General features: G+C 44.6%; 2 protein-coding genes across 2 annotated transcripts; both read right to left on the reverse strand.

Moving 5' to 3' along the window:
- Positions 1-1273: 1273 nt before the first annotated feature.
- LOC100929426 (ras protein let-60-like) lies at positions 1274-3037 on the reverse strand. Its single transcript, XM_031938515.1, has one exon. It carries the CDS (start codon positions 3003-3005, stop codon positions 2379-2381), a length of 627 nt encoding a protein of 208 aa, XP_031794375.1. The 5' UTR covers positions 3006-3037; the 3' UTR covers positions 1274-2378.
- A 16073-nt stretch (positions 3038-19110) lies between these two features.
- LOC100929168 (ras-like protein) lies at positions 19111-19899 on the reverse strand. The gene has a single exon (XM_003772433.3). The coding sequence runs from the start codon at positions 19897-19899 to the stop codon at positions 19273-19275; it is 627 nt and encodes a 208-aa protein (XP_003772481.2). The 3' UTR covers positions 19111-19272.
- Positions 19900-20594: the final 695 nt, after the last annotated feature.

Below are 20594 nucleotides of genomic sequence, written 5' to 3' on the forward strand. Positions count from 1 at the left end.
CAGATTGAAGCATTGTTGTTGTTGTTTTTTTCTCATTTTCCCCTTTGGATCAGGTTCTTCTTTGACAACTGGGACTAATATTGAATTAAATCTTACATGATAGGTCAGGTATAAACTTGATCAAACTACATCCCCTCTTCAGAACAGGGGAGAGAGGAAGGAAGGAGGGAGAAAACTAGGGAATTTAAAATCTTGTAAAATGAATGCAGAAAAGGAAGGTGGTCTAGACATACCAGACCTAATCCCATATTAATTAAGAGGCAGTCTTCAAAATTGTTGGCTGGACTAAGAATAGACAATCAGTGGAATAGATTAAGTATACAAGACAATGGTTAATGACTATAGTTATCAAGTGTTTGATTAAACCCAAAGACACCAGTTTCTGGGATAAGAGTTCTTTATTTGAAAAAAAATTGCTAGGAAAATTGGAAATTACTATGGCAGAACTCAGGCAGACTAACACCTAACACCCTACAGTGAATCCCAGGGGTCCTCAAACTTTTTAAATAGGGGGCCACTTCACCTTCCCTCAGACGGTTGGGAAGGCCAGACTATGTAAAAATAAAAACTTTGTTTTGTGGGCCTTTAAATAAAGAAACTTCATAGCCCCGAGAGAGGGGGATAATCGTCCTCAGCTGCTGCCATCTGGCCCAAGGGCCGTAGTTTGAGGATCCCTGCGGCTACACCAATATAAGGTCAAAACATAAGGTCATTATTTAGACATAAAGGGATATATTATAGGCAAACTAGGAGAACAAGGCATAGTCTACCTTGTTAGATCTTTGGAAAAGAGGAAATGTTGGACAAAGAAGAATTAAAGAACATTATGAAATGCAAAAGGAATATTTTTGATTATGTTAAATCAAAAATGAGGTGGGGGAAATGTGGAAAGAAAAATGATAGCTACATGAGAAGAAGAGATAATAGATGATATAGAACTAGTCTATAAAATAAGAGATGACAAGATGATTAGTTAATATAAAGATGATGGATTCAGAGATAAATATTATGATACATGATGGCTAGATGACAGATAAGACTATTTCTTACTATCTCATTGAACTGAGGTTCCTAGACTTAGACTCACTGTGGTGGTAGAGTTAAGAGGGACCTGAGAGTCTAGATCAACTCTCCCCCTTCTCCTCTCCCACATCTTACTGAGAAACTACCAGAAACACACATATAAACAAACCAACAACTTTTATTTATAAGAAATCCAAGAAAAAGAAAAGTAATCCACTTTGAATCCAAGTGTGAAGGAAGTCCCTTAAAATGAAATCTTCTTCCTACTCACTCCCCACCCCCAAAGTCAAACTAGTAACTTTAGCATCCTTAATACTTTTAACTGAAATCAGAGAATCACCCACTGCCCTTTTCACCTGAACTCCTGAGGTAATACTAAGATGCCCCTGTCAAGAGGTTCTTAAGCAGACCCCCACCTGAACTGCAGCTGTGAGGTATCTGCTCAGAAGATTTACAGCCAAGCCCCTCCACTCCACTTCTCTTGGAGGCAATTAAAGTAATTCAACTTGCAATGTCTAAAGGGACTTTATCTGGCTGCTAAAACAGAAATTATAATTTTAATGGCACTTATGTCTAAAGGCATCCTGCTGGGAGGAGGCAGCTCCATTCCACCCCAATCCCTCGCTAATATCCACAGTGCTCCAGATGAAAACCAAATTGAGAACAAGGGGTGACACATACTCAATGTGAGTAAGCAAAATCAAACCAAAACAAAACAAAATACATATTCCCACAGTCTGGTCTTGAGCGTCACTGAATGGGGACCACTTCAAAGCAGGGCTCCTCACCAAAACCACAAACAAGGTCTTCTGGGCCACAACAGGTGGTGATCTGGCTCCAGACAGCAAATACACAAAGCCCAGGGACAGGAGGGAGAATCACTTTTGCCCTGGTCTCCAGAGGCAGGGTATCTATTGGGAGAGCAGGGGAATGCCCAATAAAGAAAATCCCACACACAGACTCCAGGAAGACAGAGGAGGCTGCAGAAGATGAGGGCCAGATTAGACAGAAAGCATCCAGGGAGCTGGCTGTCTCTGGGGCCTCTGGCAGCCTGAGAGGCAGGGGGGAGGCTGCACACTCAAGGAGGAATGGAGTCTTTTCTTGCCTGGTCAGAATACCCAGGCAGTGAAGTAGTCATTCCTGCCCAAAAGGGGAAACAAAAACAAAAATCCAAAAGTCCTTACGGAAGAAATGCAGATGGGTCCCTCCAAGAGGCCCCTGGAGAAATCCTGATAAGGGTCAAAAGGACTTGGCAGTGAAGAGCAGGCAAAAAGAAGGGTCCAGATGAAGGTCTGGAAGGCTGGGCCAGGTGAGAGGGGAATTAAGGGGCAGGATCAGAGTAAGGGTGTACCTGCTCACTGGATTGTGCAACACTTGCACCCACAGGTCTTCCTCCACTTAGCTTTAGCGAGTTTCTTGTGTTCCTCCTCAGCTCGGATCTTACGAATTTCAACAACCAGCTCATGGAAGGCTTGTTCCACACCTTCCCCAGTCTTGGCTGACGTCTCCACATAAGGGACCCCTAAGCTCCTGGCCACCTCCTGGCCCTGTCTGGGGTCCACCAGCCTGTCGGTCACGTCTACTTTGTTGGCCACCAACACCATGGGTACACGATTGGCGTGCTTGAGACTCCGCACATGGTCCCAAAGGATAGTCACATTCTCAAAAGAGTAGAGGTCACTCACACCATAGACAACAAGGAAGCCCTCTCCCCAGCGCACATTCTGGTCCCTCAGAGAGAAAAATATTTCAGTGCCTGTGGAATCCACGATGTCCAGCTGGCACGGCTCTTCATCTACCACTGTGTCCTTACTGTAAAAATCTTGGACTGTGGGGTCATATTGAGTTATAAAATTATTCTTAGTAAACTGAATGGTCAATGCACTCTTGCCCACATAACAGGTGCCCATTACCACCATCTTATACATCACGAGTCTGTGTTCATCTGGATCACCTATGGAGGTATGGACACAAGAAGCCATGAGAACTGGAAAGGGCTCAAGTGGTCTCTAGTCTACTTTCAAGGCTGCAAAGAAGGGGCTGCAAGAAGTCAACCCATTTTACTGGAGGTCATCTCTCAAGAGGAAGACTTTCCTCTGGCCTCCAGCCTCAATTCTTTGCCAATCCTGACCTCCTCCCAGCTCTCTGGGGCCCAGCTGAACAAGGCTCAACCCTCCCCCCAGGGACAGAACTTCAGATACTGGAAATCTCTGAATCCTCTGGCTCTTCTGGCTAATTCCAAATCCATTAGTGCACGAGGCCCTTCCATTCTGGCTGGCTTCTCCAAGATATTCTCTGATTTACTGGTGCCCTTCTCAGACCATGTGACCCAAAAGACCCCGGGCCAATTCCAAAAGTTCTTAGGAGGCCAGAGAATAGTGCTAACTACTCCTCCTCCACTGTAATGTAGCCCAAAGGAGTTGGGTTTAGGCAGCTGCAGGGTCTGTTGCTCCGGCATCAAACGGCCGAGAGTCTCTGACCGGCTCGGCTACAAACTGGGCATCCCCTGCAATGATACAACCCAAAGTGTATGGGCTCAGGCAGCTAAGGAGGGGGGGGCAGAGAAGAGGCGAGGAGAGCCCGCACTAACCCGGCCCCAAGACTTGCCGAGCTGAGCCAATACCTCCTGCATTAATGCACTCCAATGGCACTAACTTCGGGGCATAATTGTCACCCACCCCATTGCTGTTAATTGAGAGCTAATGGCTACATACCCATTCCAAACTGTAAAAATACCAGTCAGGTTGCCTTCACGTATAGTCTTTAAGGCTTAGAAGCACCCAGAAGTAGCAGCAGCCTCCTGTGTATAGCAAGTACTTGTGGGAATCCCAGGTCTCCAGGGTGATTGGAGGAATCCCGCCCCTAGGCAACAAAGGCTCCTGGGAACCACGCCCCCACTTTTTTGGGTGTGAGGAACCTCCCTCATTTTGGAAGCTCCACCCCAAAGGAATTTAGGAAGTCCCACCCCTCACTATAATACCTTCCTGGGAACCCTAGTCTACCATTGCTGGAGCTTTGAGGATCCCATGAGACCTGCTTTTCCAGTTCAGGAAACCCTACCGCAAAAGCACAATGATTTCCCCTACCCTTGGGAGTTTGGCGAAACTTTACATGTACAACAAGGGTTATTGGCCCGAGGCCCCCCTCCCCCACCTCCATCCCCCATGTAGACTGGGGCCAAGGTAGTTCTCCCCGGGATTCCAAGCTAAGGTTGATAGTCCAGGAGCCAGTGGTTCTAGATCAAAGATAGTGCGCACAAAAGTCTTTAGAACTTGAGGCCCACAGGAAAAAAACAGGCTTTGACCCTTTAGATAACTTGTGCTTTCTTCCCACTTTAAATCCCATTTGTATCCCCTTAACTCCTCCTGCTCTCTTCCTCCTCCTTTTTCCACCTTCAAATTCCATTCCTCCCTCCATCCTTCCCCACAATGACTCTGGACAAGCTCACTTTTTTCCTTCCAGCCACAGCTGCCTCCCAGTCCACAGTCCCTCCCCACTTTCATCTTCTCTGTTTTTCCGATTTTCCTAAAACTTCAGGTAGACTTTTTTCACGTTGTTTTCCTGGCCTGTGCCATGCCTCTTTGGGTGGTTTCTTCCTCAGAATTCCAGGACAAGATTTGTCTGGTCCTTCCTTTAGGGGTACGAAGCACACCCCACCACTTTTTGTCCTTGGGTCCCATCAACCTAAATCAGGGTCCAGGTAGTTTGAAGATCCAGACCCAATCCCTGAGCCGAGAGTCCCAAACTCCAGTTGTCTTTTCTTAATTTAAAAAAAAATACACAGTTCTAAGGTCTTTTGGCTTTCTATGTATCACATTTCTTTCACTACATCCCCAATACAATAGGCACCCTTCCCCTCACAACCAAATGACCCAGCCATCAGTTTTTGCAGGACATTCACTTTTCTGTACCTGCATTCCCCCAGACTGTGTCCAAACGAAGGAGTTACAGGCTCCATTGTCCCAACCAAGAGTAACGGTTCCAGTCAGAAAAAGTTAGGTCTAATGGCCTCTTCACTGGCATTATTGAAGTCAGCATTCATTAGCTTACTTCCCTGCACCTGTTTCTCATTCTCTGGGTCAATCTCTAGGGCTTCCTGCCTTTTTCAGAAGTCTTAAAGAACCCCCTCTTTTTGACAGTATAATCATATTCCATCCCATGCTGTGACCATCATTGGTTCTGACATTTCCCCCATGATGGGCACCTACTTTGCTTCCACTTTTTGGCTACCATAAATGCTGACCTGGTTCTCTCTCCTCTCCAGGTGTCCAAAAGAATTTCCTTCTCCCATCCTCAAGTGGAAACCTCATCTTGCTCCTATATCAAGAAAACTGAAAACACTTGCTATAAATTCCCTCTTCTCTCTTCCTTCCTCCTCATCTCACAATTTCTTGCCATGATCTGGTCCTTTCCCATCCTTGATTCCATTCTCAAATGCAGAGATGCCTCCTCCCTCTGTCTAGACCAGCCCTTCTCTATGCACCCTCCATGCCATTCCCTACTGCCTTCTCCAAAGAAAGCTTGTCATCTCTATTCTCTCTTCCTAATTACTGACGGCTTCCCTGCTGCCTACAAATATGCCCAGTTCTCCCTAACTCTTAACAAACTCTCATCAGAAAAGAGAGAAAAAACAAAAAAAAGAAGGATGAAAGGAAATACAGTAATCATAACTGCAAATGTTAAGGGGATAAACTCATCCATGAAACAAATTAGAAGTCTATGGAAGAATAGATTTGAAACCGCAATCCAACGACATGTTTTTTGTAGGACACTCTTAAAACAGAAAGGCACAGAGTTAAAATGAGGGGCTAGCTGGGTAAAATCTATTTGGCTGAAGCAAAAAAGGCAAGCTTAACAATTATGAGCTCAGACCAGACAAAAGCAAAAATAGAACTCATTAAAAAAGAGAGAGGGAAATTGCCTTTTGCTAAGAGGTACCATAGACAACATAGTAATCCTTTTGTACCAAGCTTTTCAACTAAGGATTTCACCTCATACATAGAGAGAGTATAAAACTGAATCAAATTTACAAAAATGAAAGTCATTCTCCAATTGATAAATGGCCAAATAATCTGATCAGGCTGTTTTTAGAAGGAGAAACTAAAGCTACTTCTAGTTATATAAAAATGCTCCAAATACCTGTTTAGAGAAATGAAAGTTAAAACCCCTCTAAGTTGTCACCTTATGCCTCTCAGAAAAGACAAATGCCAGAGGAGACAAAACAAGGACACTGATGAATATTCCATAGAGTTGTGAACTGGTCCAACCATTGTGGAGAGTAATTTGGAACTAGACACAAAGAAGTAGAAAACCATGCCTGTGCTTTGTTCCAGCAATACCAGGTCTGCATCCCAAAGATATCAAAGGAAAAGAAAAAGGGCCTATATACGTACAAAACTCTACAGCAGCTCTTTCTTTCTATCTTGGTAAAGAATTGAACATCAAGGCAGATGGTCAACAATTGCAGAATGGTTGAACAAGTTCTGGCATCAATGTAATGGAATAATATTGTGATATCTGGAAGGAAAGATTGTTTCAGGAAAACATAGCAAGACCTATATGATGTGATGAAAAGTGAAGAAGAACCAAGAGATTACTCCACACAATAATGTCAATGTTGTAATGATGATAAACTATGAAATACCTGGTTACCCTGATCACTACAACGTTCTAACACGCTTGTAAAGGTCCCATAATGAAGAAAAGTTATCCACCTCAAGAGAGAACTGATGGACTATGTACATAAAATGTAATTTTCTCATTTTATTTTTCTCAGATTTTTAAAATGCCTAATATGGAAATGTTTGCCTAAGAGAGAGGGAGGAAATCTGGAACTTGAAATTTGAACAGAAAAGTTTAAAAATAAATAATAAAATATATATATATTAAAATTTTCTCAGATTCAACCATTTCCAAAATGGTTAATCTAAAATTCTTATCTTTTTTTAGTGGTACTAATTGAAATAAAATTAGACTAATTGTCTGGACTTCTTCTTTCCTCTAAAATACATTTTTGTCTTTCTGCTTCAACTGACACTGCTCCAAGGTCACTGATGACCTCCTGACTCCAGATCTATCGGCCTCTTGTCCATCCTCCTCTCTTGATGTCTCACAGCATCTGATGTTGCTGACCACCCTCTTCTCTTGGCTACTTTCTCCTCTTTTCTGATTCTCCTCCTACCTATCCATATGTTACTTCTGTGTCTTATCTCCTCTTTCACTCAAGTTTCCAAATGTTATTACTCATTATCGGTGTCTTCCAAGGCTCCATCCCAGAGGTTTTTCTCTAGGGCATGCTCTGATTTGGTGCCAACATATGTTTTCATGGGTTCAACCATTTCTATACAGATGATTCTCAGTATCCCACTGGATTCAGGCTGGCGTTCTCTCCTGACCTCATGTCTCCAACCACCTCTTGGACATCTGGGACTTTGTCGCGTAGGCATCCCCAGATTAACATGCCCCAAACCAATTCTATTTTCTCCCAAATTCCCCCCCTCCTCAAATCCCCTCTTTCTCTAAGAATATTATTCTGGTGTTTGTATCACCAGCAGTCAGCACAATGCCTGGCACTTAGCAGTTAGGTGATAAATGATGGGGGACTAGATGGAGCTACAAGGAGTTGCTGGAATGTTAGCATTTGCTGAGATGACAAAGAGGTTGCGGAAGTTCATATTACAATCAGTATCAACAATATTCTGTCATTATGTTCACACTTTTGTCATGTCCCCCCTCTGATTCCGTGAAGGCAGAATAATCTCATTAACTAAAGGGTAGGGATATAAGAATATTGCTGAAATTCTGACATTTACAAGGATGATTTAGGGGAGTGGATATCCATATGACATTGGATATTAACAATTTCTGTCAGACGGCTCCTTGACTGCCCATTCTCCCTCACCCCTCATATCCAGACAGTAGCTAAATCTTGTCATTTCTCTTTATCATATTTCTTCTGTTCTCTCCCCTCCCATAGCCAGTAAATGCCCTAGTTCAGACCCTGTCATCTCTTGATTGCCATCCTTTTGTTGTTGTTGTCTTGGAGAGGAATGAGGTGGGGAGTAAGTAGGGAGTCTTGTGACTGCCAAAGATTCTTCTATAAAGTCTACCCATGTTACTGTCTTCCCTCCATAATCAATATACTTTTGTGAATCCCTACTAATTAGACATCAAACATCTTCAGTGCCCGCTTTGTGCCAAGCTCTGTGGTGGATGGGGGGGGGTGGATATAAATACAAAGAATGAAACTGCTTCTCGCATCAGACAGGAGAGCAATCCAACATTTGATGCTCTTCCCAGCCTGCCCCCCACTCCGGGTCTGTTACAACTCTTCCTCACATATTACAATCCAACAGAACCAGTCTTCTTGTCATTCGTCACACACCTCTCCCTCTCGAGTTTCTCTGCCTTGGCCACCCCAGTGCTTGGAAGTCTCTCCCTCTCTCCTGCCCCCGCCCCTGGGGATTGCCGGCTTGTTTCAGGAAGCATGTCCAGAGCCATCTGCTGCAGGAGGCCCTTCTGGTTCCCCTCACCCCCAGCACTCATCCCTGTGCCTCACCCAGTACTAGTTAGTGCCTCTTTTCATGTTAACCCATCTGTGCTTTGCATGTGTTCTGTATTTTGTGCCCACGGAGCTTTTATGAGCCTAAGGGATCCTAACTCTTGCTTTCAGTGATGAACCTGGTTCTCCAGAGCAAAGCTCCTCCTGTTTCAGGGCTTACCTGGATGGAAGTGAGGCTGTCCTGCGGCTTTGGGCTTGAGTTCCCATTCAGGTGTATCCTTCCCCAGTGTTAACCACCATTTATGTTCTGTATCCCCCCGTATAGCTTTGAAACTAGCCAAAGGTATGGGAATCATTTCACCAGTTGACATCAATTAGCTTTCATAAAGGAATGTTTATTGAGAGGACAGCAAGAATCGCAGTTACAAAGCATTTTCTGAATGCGCAGGCACCCCTTCTCCCTACACCCCCTCTGATGGAGAGAAAAACAGGACTCCATGTTTAAGTGGTTGCTCCACCATTATTTGCTCCTTCATATTGACCTTGGCAGAGCAGATGATGGATGGATGCATGGATGGGTTTTTCTTCTCAAGCAGGGTCCTCAGATGTGCTTTGTCACTTAGTCCAGCCGATTGAAAATTCTGGTACAGAGTCCAGTTCCTGGCCGTGTGGCAACTTGCTTAGCTGACCTTCTGTATCTCCTAGGCTGCTTGCTCCTCCACCTAAGAGCAGGAAAAACCAACAAGAAGGCAGCAAAAAAGGCCTGGTGTCATGGCCCCATGTAGACCTGGACAAGGAGAGTTTGGCACCAAGGCCTCTTCCCATCAGGAGCTTACAGTATGTTGTTCCTTTATCACAGCCAGAGAGAAAGAGGGACAGAATCACCTGGTTGGATCCTTCTGGTGTAGATGCAACCATTAGCCAGTTCTTTAGGTGGGAAGCAATAAGAAGTGACTCTTACATGTGCTCTAAAGGACTGCATCCAAAAAGAGAAAGTGATGTAGAATTAGTGGCCTATATCAGGACATCCAGTGCATCTGTCCCCGTCAGAATTTCCTGCCCTAGACTTGCACCTGTGTGCAGCCTGGGTATGACCGGGATCTTGTGTGGCTGCCAGTGTAGCTCATGGGCTCAGGACCTAGAACAAATGTGTCTGTTTGGAACGAAAAGGCTACTTACTTAGCCTAAGGTCTAGGAAAGATTGATCGATGATTACATTCTCAACCAATTAAGGTATCAAGGCTTAAAAAAGGCTGAGAGTAGTTTACAAAAGCAATCTAAATATTTTATCTAATCAATTTATTTTATAGTGGCTCAATACAAAATTGATTTTCTCTTCCATGACAATATCCATATGTATATACGTACATGTATACACATATACTTATATCTACATTTAATTTCAATAGTCATTCTTATTTACTACCGTCCATTTCCAGGGACCAGTCCTTTGATTTCATTGGTAATGAGAACTCCCAGATGGGGAAATTTCCTCCAGAAATTTGATCAGGAGGATTGAGGAAGAACTAAAGGAAACTGAGGCAGGACAATTAGGGAACCTGAGGCAGAACAACTAAGGGAAACTGAGTGAGGACAATTAGGGAAACTGAGGCAGGACAATAAAAGGGAACTGTGGTACAACATTTCACACACTCTCTCCTGTATATTCATGTCATTGAATTACCTTCCCCTACATAACCTGGAAGGTCTCAGCACCATAATTCTGACCAACCCTAGAAAAATGCAAGGACTTAGGGCAAGGACAAGTTTCTCCCTGACAAGCCCAGGGTTAACAGCAGTGCCAGGCTCCCTGAGTACACATCAGGTCCTCTGTGGCCAGAGCACCATCTCAGCCCACAAATCCAGGGTGAGACGCAGCTCACTGTGAGCTAGGTCTGTGGTCACTTGTGCACTTAACTGAGCCTGCCCAGAATTTCGGGCAGGAGGACGGTGGTGCTAAGGGCGGAGCCAGCCCCAGCCCTACTTTCAGGGGAAGGACTGGCAGAGTCTGTCTCTGTCTAACAGACCCCAGGGGGAAAATGGGACCGAAAGTGGCTCCTCCATCCCCTCCCGGGAGAACAGACAGAAGGGGAAACCCCAGTACCCAGGTACAGGAGGGGTCCGGATTTCTGAGCAGTGTCAGAGTTGGCAATTAGGCCATCAAGGCAGGCATTGAGTTGAACATTACACAAATAATTTTGCTTTAAAATACCCAATACTCACAAAAATTCCAAATATTTTCAAAAAGACAAAGGAAAAAAACTTATTTTCAGAGGCCCTTTAAATGACCTCAGGATGACCCAATGCAATCAATGAAACATACAGAATATCCAAATACCACATAAAAGAATGCAAAAGGTTCTTGGAAATATTAAACTTTTAGAAATAGCCCCAGCAAATTATGGATCACACTCACAACCACCTTCCTTAACCAAGGAAACCATAATGTAACTAAAGAAACAGATATTCAGTCAATTAACCTAAAATTAACCTAGGCCTGTCCTTTACAATCCAGTTTGCTCTTTTCCATGAGGGCCGACAGGCTGCAACTTGAGAAAAAATGGGGAAGGGGAATGAGATAACACTCTTTCTTAGGCCACCCTTCCCCCCCCACTCTCCAGCCAGTTCTCCTAACTCCCAACCCCTGCTTACCTTTTCCTCTTCCCCTCTTGCTACATACTTTAACCAGTTTCCAACCACCTTTCTCACTAGATGCTCCATTGCTAAAGTAGCAGAAAGCAGTGGGGGGGGGGGGGGTGTTGACCTTCACCTTTGAAGACAAAGACAAAGACATCATTTCTCCCTGCCCCACTCAACTCCTTTTCCACATGCAAATTTCCCGTCTTGTCCCCCTTGATCCCCTTCATTCTCCTGTCCTTTCCCTTCAAAACTTTTAAGATTCACAACGCAGCCAAGAGCTCCAGGAGGCCATAAAGGTCCCACTTCCAGCAGAGCTGGATCTGAAGCAGAGCTCACAATTGTAACAAATGACCCGAGGGCTTCAGAAGGTGACATACTTCACCTAACAGGAGGCACTCGACCCCTTTCAGGCAGGTTTACAGGGCTTCCTTAACAAGCCATTGTTCTTCAGAGATAACCAGGTCTCCCTTGCCTGGGCAACAGCAAAATTAGCATCAGACACCATTTTAAAGCTGCCCCAGAAGGATGCACTTGCTTCCCCCCCAAGCTTACATCAGCAATTAGCATAAACTCCTTGGTCCCCCAGAGGCCTTCTTTGCCCAACCCAACCCAAGCCAAGCTTTCCTGGTTAGTGCAACAGGTCAAGCAGTGGGGACTCACAATCCATGTTTATACTAAGCACAGCTGCAGCACTGAAATAACTGGTTCTTAATCATCCTTCTTAAACCTTGAGCAGAGCCCTTGAACCAACAAGACAGACAGAACACAGTGTGGATCCCATAGACAGAGTCACAGTCACTTAAACAAAACATTAACACATGGAACCAGGAAGTGCCCCCCAAAAGTGCTCAGGATCAGACCAGATGTGTCTTAGAGCACCCCAGCAGAGGGGGTCACTCCACATCCTGGAATGGTTCCCTCCTCCACCCCAGGCCCAGGCGGAGCCCTGAAGGTCTCTAAATCCTGCTCTAATTTCTGCTATTTCACTGGGAAGCCTCCAAATGTAATGCCAGAGAAACTGAGGTAAGATGGAAATTACAGAGTTTTTCATATTTTATCTGAAAGGGAGAGATTTACTGGGACCAAATGGACCCATGGTTTGGTCCCAGGGCTGAATGAGACTATCGTCTCCCAGAATCCAGCAATGATGCGAGTTCTCAATGACATATATATGCATGAGGCTCCAAGCTACCAAGGGGTAGATTGAGGCAGGGGCAGAATCAGAGCACTAAGAGTGGGAGTGAGCAGACCATCAATCTGGTTCTGACAGGGTTGGGGGAAGCACCAGGAATTCTGATAAGTTGGGATCAAGAAAAACAATGACAGAATGGGGGGAGGCACCAAGGTCTGGCCAGGGTCATGATGTCTAAGTGAGAAGGTCTTTCTTCTGATCTTGATCAAACACTTACAGTTTACAATCTTAGCATAGCCAGCCCTAAATTATATCAATTCTACTGATTAGCAGGGAAGGGTCGTGTTGCAACCAGGAGGATTGAGGCAGAACAACCAAGGGAAACTGAGTCAGGACAACTAGGGAAACTGAGGCAGGATAAAGAGAACTGTGGCACAACGATCTGACTCATTAAAGCCCAAGTGCTCTATCACATTCTATGGATTTTTATTTGGGGATTCTGTTTTGGAAAAAAATTAAGTTAATGCTGGTCCCCAAAGTCAGCCTGCCCTGTCTTTGGGCACCAAAAAGAAGAGTGAGGGCACCCAGGAGAATATCTACAACAGAGAAATTCAAAACTGTCCTTTAAAAAAAATCTATTAAGTTTTGAATGCTTGAATCACAAAATCCATTTAAAAAAATAGTATTGGCTAGAAATAGGTCCTAGAGATTCTCCATATAGTTAGGAGAGAGCCGGGTATTTCTTCCCAGATTCTGTCTTTCCTCACAGAGCGAGGAGAAGGCCGGGTATTTCTTTGCAGAAAGGCATTTCCCAAAACGACAAAAGGATGTTGGGGAATTTGCATTGTTTGCTGTGTTGACATGCTCACCCCACTGCATGGATACCGTTCCCCCATGGAGGGATGCCCACTGCTTGGAAAGGTTGACATATGGTGAATGGGAAAGGACAGACTCCCAGGAGGCATCAAGAAGGATGACTTCCCTGGGTGATGGCTCTCTCCCATAGGCATTCCCCTTCCTCCTCTCTTCTTGGGTGGCCTTTTGGAGTCTGGGCTGGAGGATGGGAGGGGCACACCCTTAGCTTCCGTTTTCTAGCTGCTTTCCGCTGGTGACTCAGTGGACCATTGTGTGGAGCCATGAGTGCCTCCAAAGCAGATTTGTTTCAGAGTTAGTGGGATCCTGTGCTGATCCCCGAGGTTACGGACCACAACAACCAGTGTCTGCCTTCAGGGAGCTCATATTCTGACATTCCATTACCAACAGCTCAGCTGCAAGGGAGGTGAGAAGCTCCCAGCTTCCTTGTGGCACCGTGGTCATCCTGCTGCTTTATCTCTGGTGACAGGACCTTTTCCTGCTAATGCAGAGCTCTCAGACAGGGCTGGGTGCTGGGGGGCCGGGGCTGCCCACTTCCTTGTGAGAATAAAACAGTCTACCTCGGGCAGGCCTCTTGCTCCAGGCAGTCCTTCAGTGGCAGATCTCTGGCCCCTTCTCACTGGAGACCACTACAGGGAAGGGTACCCTGGCCATTGCTTTGGTGTTGGCATGATGGGGGAAGGGGGGACCTGGTACCACTCTGCTTTGCGGAACACACATGTCTTCGCTCTAAAGGTGCCTGAATCTGTTAAATCCACGAGCAGTAATGAAGCTGGAGATCAGCGCCCACAGGAAGCGGCTATGCGGGTTCTGCCAAAGAGGCTCGCCCCTGCCAAGGTGGCCCAGCGGGCCGGTGCCCTGCAGTTCCCGATTCCCGGCCCTCCCAAGCTGCAGCAGAGTGACCGGCCCTGTCCTGAGGGGTAGAAGCAAGGGGCACCCAAGGGGGCTGGATGCTCTCTGCCTTGGATGGCCACTGGAGAACCAGAAGGGGCTGACCTTCCTCCATCCATGTGTACTGAGACAGCCTAGATAATAAGCAAGGACAAAGTCCTGCCTTTGCTCTTGACTGGACTAAAAAAAGCTGTTTCCAGTCTCCCACCTCTGGTGGAATGCCAGATTTAGAGGCAGAGGGCTAGCGCTTCCTATCTGGGGGAGACCCTCCCTGGGTCTTATCTGGTCCCCAAGCTCACTGAACTCAACAGATGATCTCTGAGGCCCCTTCTGGCCCAGAGCCTCAGTTTCCTCATCTGGAAAACAATTAGACTGAACTAGACAGCTTGTAGGGTACATCTCAGCCCTAAATCTATGAGATTCAGGATAGCCCTGCATTGCTTTCTCAGGTTTGGAAAGGAAGACAGTTTATAAGGCAGAGGGCAGAGCGGGTAGCCCTGGGAACCAGGGGAAAAAATTCTCCCTTCCCAGTAAGACATACTCTTCTGGTGAGCAGGTTTTCCACTAATTATCCTGGATCTCCTGGCTTGCCCTGGGCCACCTTCTTCAGAGTGTGTGAGGTCGGGACCATGCAGGAATCATGCAGAAAAAGTGCCCAGGAGGTCTCAAAGACTCCCATGCTGTGGAAGAGAAGGCAGGGCCTCTGGGTCTCTGGGGATAGATTTAGGGGGGGCAGCCCAAACTCTGCTCACAGACTGCCTCCACTCAGCCAGGACATGGACACTAGGACAGCCAGGCTCCAGGGGAGCTGCTCCGAGGTGGGAGCTTCCTGGGCTGAACAGTGAATTTTATGGTATACCCATTCACCAGGCGTGGAGAAGGAAAGGAAAGGCCCTCACCGGCAGAGCCCAGAGACGTCAAACCTCAGAATTGTAGTAGGGTTCATAAGGTCTTAGGGGAAAGCCTTTAACATGTGGCTAGCTGGGGGAGGGGGCAGCGTCAAGTGATCCCATATCTAGAGGATGCTTTCCCCCAATTATATAGTGTATCCCTCTGCCTCTCCGTCTCTCCGTCTCACACAGAGACCACAGAGGCCAAGAAGTCTTCTGGCTCTTCTGTTTCTATCCTGTCTGGGGGTTAAGCATTCTCTCCAAATGTTCTCCAGAGGATTAGGCTGGTAGCCATCACCCCACAGGATAGGCTAAGCTCTACGTCTCCCAAGAATGGCTCTAGAGGCTACCAAAATTTTTTTTACTTCATTCACAAATTCCCAGAACAATGGGAATAACTAACAAAAGCAGTAATAACCCCTCTCCCCCAGTGGATGCCATGGGATGCTACTAGCATCTAATATAAAATGTTAATAAGAATACTATACTCTGCATTCAGTGATCCATTTGCTAGCAACTGTTTTATTGAATTTCATGAGCAGCTAATATATATTTATCCAATTGTTTAGTTCTGTAAGTAAGCAATTACTTGCAGTTGTATTTTTATAATTCTTACGTATATATCTTGATAGGAAATTCCAAATTATTTTATATATTTTATAGTAATTGTAAGTGATATTTCTCTTTATCTTCCTACTGAGTTTTATTGGTGTTACACTGAAATGACAGTGATTTGTGTGGAAATTTTTATCTCCTGAAAATTTGCTAAAGGTATCATTTCAATTAATTTTTGCCTGAATCTAAGTTCTTTAGGTACATCAATATATCATGTACAAGGGTGATAATTGTGAATCTTCTTGACTTCCTATAGTTATTCCCTCAATTTTCTTTTCATCTTAGTACCAGTCAACATTTCTCATACGGTATCAAACAGAAATGATGACAATGAACAACACTGTTTCACCCTGAATTTATGGGAAAAGAGTGTGGTTTATTTCCATTATAGAGAATATTAGCTCTTGATTTTAAATATATTCTATTTGATTTACTTATTCAGTGCCATGTCCATCAAATTACCAAAAGAAATCTGAGAAGTTAAAAAATAACTCATGTGGAAGAAAAAAAGGTTAAGAATATCAAGGGAAATAATTGGGAAAAATTAATAAAGTAAGGTAGTTTAGCAATATGAGATCTCAAATTACATTATAAAGCAGTAACCATTAAAATCATCTGGTACTGGCTAAGAAGCAGTGAATCGGTGAAAGAAATTAGGTACATAAGATATAATAGCCAAAGACTATAGTAATCTACTGTTTGATAAACTCAAAGACTTCTGGGATAAGATCTCACTATTTGACCAAAACTGGGAAAAACTGGGGGGTTATTGGACACAAAGGGTGTATAGAGTAGTATCTCTTACTTTGTACTAAGATACGGTCTGAATGGAGATAAAGGGGGATGATAAACAAATTAGAAGAGCAAAGAATAGATTATATATCAAACTTATGGGAGGAGGAAATATTTTTTAATCAAATAGAGAGAACATTACAAAATGCAAATAGATCATCTTGATTAAATTTTAAAAGCTCTTATACAAACCAAACCAAATGCTACCAAGACTAGAAGGAAAGCAGAAATCTGGAAAACAATCTTTACACTAAGTGTCTCCCATGAAGGCTTCATTGGTGAAATACGAGCCAAATTTATAAGAATAAAAATCATTCCCCAATAGATAAAAGATATGAGCAGGTAGATTTCAAATACAATACTCAAAAATATTTATAGGCATATGAAGAAGTGATCTAAACAACTTTACTGGAGAAATGCAAATTAAAACAACTCTGAGATACCACCTCACACCTATCAGATTGGCCAATATGACAAAAAAGGAAAGTGATAAATGTTGAGGGGGGGGAGAATTGAAACATTTAATATAGTGTTGGAGTCCTGAACTGATCCAACCATTCTCAGAATTATTTGGAACTATGCCCAAAGGGTAACCAAACTGTGCATACACTTTGACTCAGAAATACCACTGATAGGTCTGTATCCCAAAGAGATCACACAAAAAGGAAAGAACATAAATACATAACTATATATGCATATGCAAAAATATTTATAGCAGTCCTTGTTGGGGTGTCAAAATATTGGAAACTGAGGGGAAGCCCATCAATTGTGGAATGGCTGAATAAGTTGTAGTATAGGAATATAAAGGAATATTATTGTACACCATGAAATGAACAGGCAGATTTCAGAAAAACCTGGAAAGACTTGTAGAAACTGATACAAAGTAAAATGAGCAGAACCAGGAAAACACTGTGCACAACATCAGCAACATTGTATGATGATCCACTATGAGTAACTGCTCTTCTTTGCAACAAAATGATCTAAGACAAGTGCAAATGATAAAAGAAAATTCTAGCCATATCCTGATAAAGAACTAATTGACTTTGAATGCAGAGCAAAGCGTTGTTTTTCTTTTCTCATTTTTTCCTTTTGCTCAGATTCTTCTTTCACACTGTGACTAATGTTGAATTGTGTCTTACATGATAGCTCAGGTATAAACTAGATCAAACTACATCTCTTCTTCAGAAGAGGGGAGAGGAAGGAAGGAGGGAGAAAACTTGGGAATCCAAAATCTTGTAAAACAAATGCTAAAAAGGAAGGTGACCTAGCCATAGAGACGGAATTCCATATTTATTAAGAGGCAGTCTCAGAATCATTTGGCGTACTAAGAGTAGAGAATCAGTGGAACAGAATAAGTATACAAGACACAATGGTCAATGACTATTGTGATCAAGTGTTGGATTAAACCCAAAGATGCCAGTTTCTGTGCTGAGAACTCTCTATTTGACAAAAAATTGCCAGGAAACTTGGAAAACATTATGACAGACTCACACCTAACACCCTACACCAACATAAGGTCAAAACGAGTTCATGATTTAGAAATAAATGGAGATATTATAGGCAAATTAGGAGAATGGGGAAGTCTACCTTGTCAAATCTTTGGAGAAGGGAGGATATTTTGGACAAAAGAATTAGAGAACATTATGACATGCAAAATTAGTATTTTTGATTATGTTAAATCAAAAATGAGGTGGGGGAGGGTGTGAAGAGAGAGAGAGATGATAAATATATAAAAAGATGAGAGATAATAGATGATATAGAACTGGTCTGTAATAAATGAGAGATGTCATTAATAGAGATGAATAGTTACTATAGAGATGAGAGATTCGGACATAAACATTATGATACATGATGGCCAGATGATAGATAAGACTATTTCTAGGGATCACTATTATCTCAATGAATTAACTTAGATCCACTCCAGTGGTAAAGTTAAGAGGGACCTGAGAGTCTAGACCAACCCTCTCCTTCTCCTCTCCCACTTCTTACTGGTGAGAAAATTGAAGCCCAAGGTCCCAGCTACAACACCCATGCCTTCCTCACTCCCAAACCCAGCTCTCTCCCCACTAGGCCTTACTGCCCTCATGTGATTCCTACCCCAAGCATCAACCCATGAGAAACAACCAGAAACACACGTATAAACAAACAATAAGTTTTATTTGTAAGAAATTATAGAAAAAGAAAAATAATCAACTTTGAATCCAAATGTGAAGGAAGTTCCTTTAAAATGAATTTCTCTTCCTACTCAACCCTTCCCCTAACAAAAGCCAAACAGGTAGCTTTAGAATCCTTTTTAGCTTTTAACTTAAACAGGAAAATCACCCACTACCCCTTTCACCAGAACTCGAGATAATACAAAGATGTCCCTGTCAGAAGGCTCCTAAGCAGATCCCCACCTGACCTGCAGCTGTGAGGTATCTGCTCAGAACATTTGCAGCCAGGCCCCTCCTCTCCACTTCTCTTGGAGGCAATTAAAATAAAAGAACCCCCACACACAATCCCCAGGAAGGTGGAGGAGGCTGCTGAAGATGAGTGGCAGACTGGTGATAAAGCAGCCAGGGATCTGGCTGTCTCTGGGGGGCTCTGGCAGCCAGAGAGCTAGGGGAGGCTGTGCATTCAAGGAGGAATGGAATCTTTTCTTGCCTGGTCAGGATACATGGGCAGTGAGGTAGTCATTCCTGCTCAAAAGGGGAAACAAATGCAAAAATTCACAAAGGCTTTAACACAGAAATGCAGAAGGGTCCCTCCAAGAGAAATGCTGATAAAGTCCCAAAGGGCTTGGCAGTAAAGAGCAGGCAGAAGGAAGGGTCCAGATGAAGGTCTTGAAGGCTGGGGAGTGGGTAGAGGATTTGGAAGTATTCCTGGCCAGGTGAGAGGGGAATTAGGGGGCAGGATCAGGGTAAGGATGTATCTGCTCACTGGATTGTGCAACAGTTGAGCCCACAGGCCTCCCTCTGCTCTGTATTAGGGAGACTCTTGACCTCCTCTTCAGCTTGCAGCTTACGGATTTCACGAACTAATTCATGGAAGGCTTGCTCCACACCTTGTCCAGTCTTGGCTGAGGTCTCCACATAAGGGACCCCGAAGCTCCTGGCCACCTCCTGGCCCTGTGTGGGGTTCACCAGCCTGTCGGTCACGTCTACTTTGTTGGCCACCAACACCACGGGTACACGGTCAGTGCCCTTGAGACTCTGCAGATGATCCCAGAAGTCATGCACATTCTGAAAAGAGTAGAAATCATTCACTGCATAAATAAAGAGGAAGCCCTCTCCCCAGCGTATGGCATGGTTCCTCAGAAGGTAAAGCTCTGCATTGCCTGTGGAATCCACAATGTCCAGCTGGCACGACTCTTCGTCCACTACTGTGTGCTTACGGGAGAAATGTTGGATGCTGGGTTTATATTCGGTCATAAAATGATCCTTAGTAAACTGAATGGTCAGTGCAGTCTTGCCCACACAACAGGTGCCCATCACCGCCAACTTATACATCTTGGTTCTGCGTCTGTCTGGATCACCTATGGAGGTATGGACACAAGATGCCATGAGAACTGGAAAGGGATCAAGTGGAATCTAGTCTACTTTCAAGGCTGCGAGGAAGGGCTGCAAGAAGTCAGTCCATTACACTGGAGGTCACCTGTGGGGAGGAAGACTTTCCTCTGGCCTCCAGCCTCAGTGGGCTTCTTTGCCAATCCTCTTCCCTGCCTTCAGCTCTTTGGGGCCCAGCCAAACAAGGCTCAACCCTCCCCCCAGGGACAGAACTTCAGATACTGGAAATCTCTCAATCCCCTGGCTCTTCTGGCCAATTCCAAACCCATTAGAGCACGTGCTCCAGACCCTCTCATTCTGGCTGGCTTCTCCAAGACACTCTCGGATTCACTGGCGCCCATCTCACACCCTGCTACCCAGAAGACCTTGGGGCCAATTCCAAAGGCTCTAGGAGGCCACAGAAGAGTGCTAACCATTTCTACAGGCCATGCTCCTCCATACTAATGTAGCCCAAAGGGCTTTGGTTTGGGCGGCTGAAGGGTCTGCAGGTCCCGCATCAAAGGGGCCAAGAGTCTCTGGCTGGCTGGGCTGTAAACTGGGCTCCCCCATCTGAACCTGCAATGATACAACCCAAAGTGTATGGGCTCAGGCCGCTAAGGTGGGGACAGGGGAGGCCAGCGGCACGGCCGCACTATTCTGGCCCCACGAGGAGCCGAGCTGAGCCAATACTTCCTGCATCGGTGCAGTCCAAG

This window comes from Sarcophilus harrisii, chromosome 5 (genome assembly GCF_902635505.1).
Source record: "Sarcophilus harrisii chromosome 5, mSarHar1.11, whole genome shotgun sequence".
Taxonomy (NCBI): domain Eukaryota; kingdom Metazoa; phylum Chordata; class Mammalia; order Dasyuromorphia; family Dasyuridae; genus Sarcophilus; species Sarcophilus harrisii.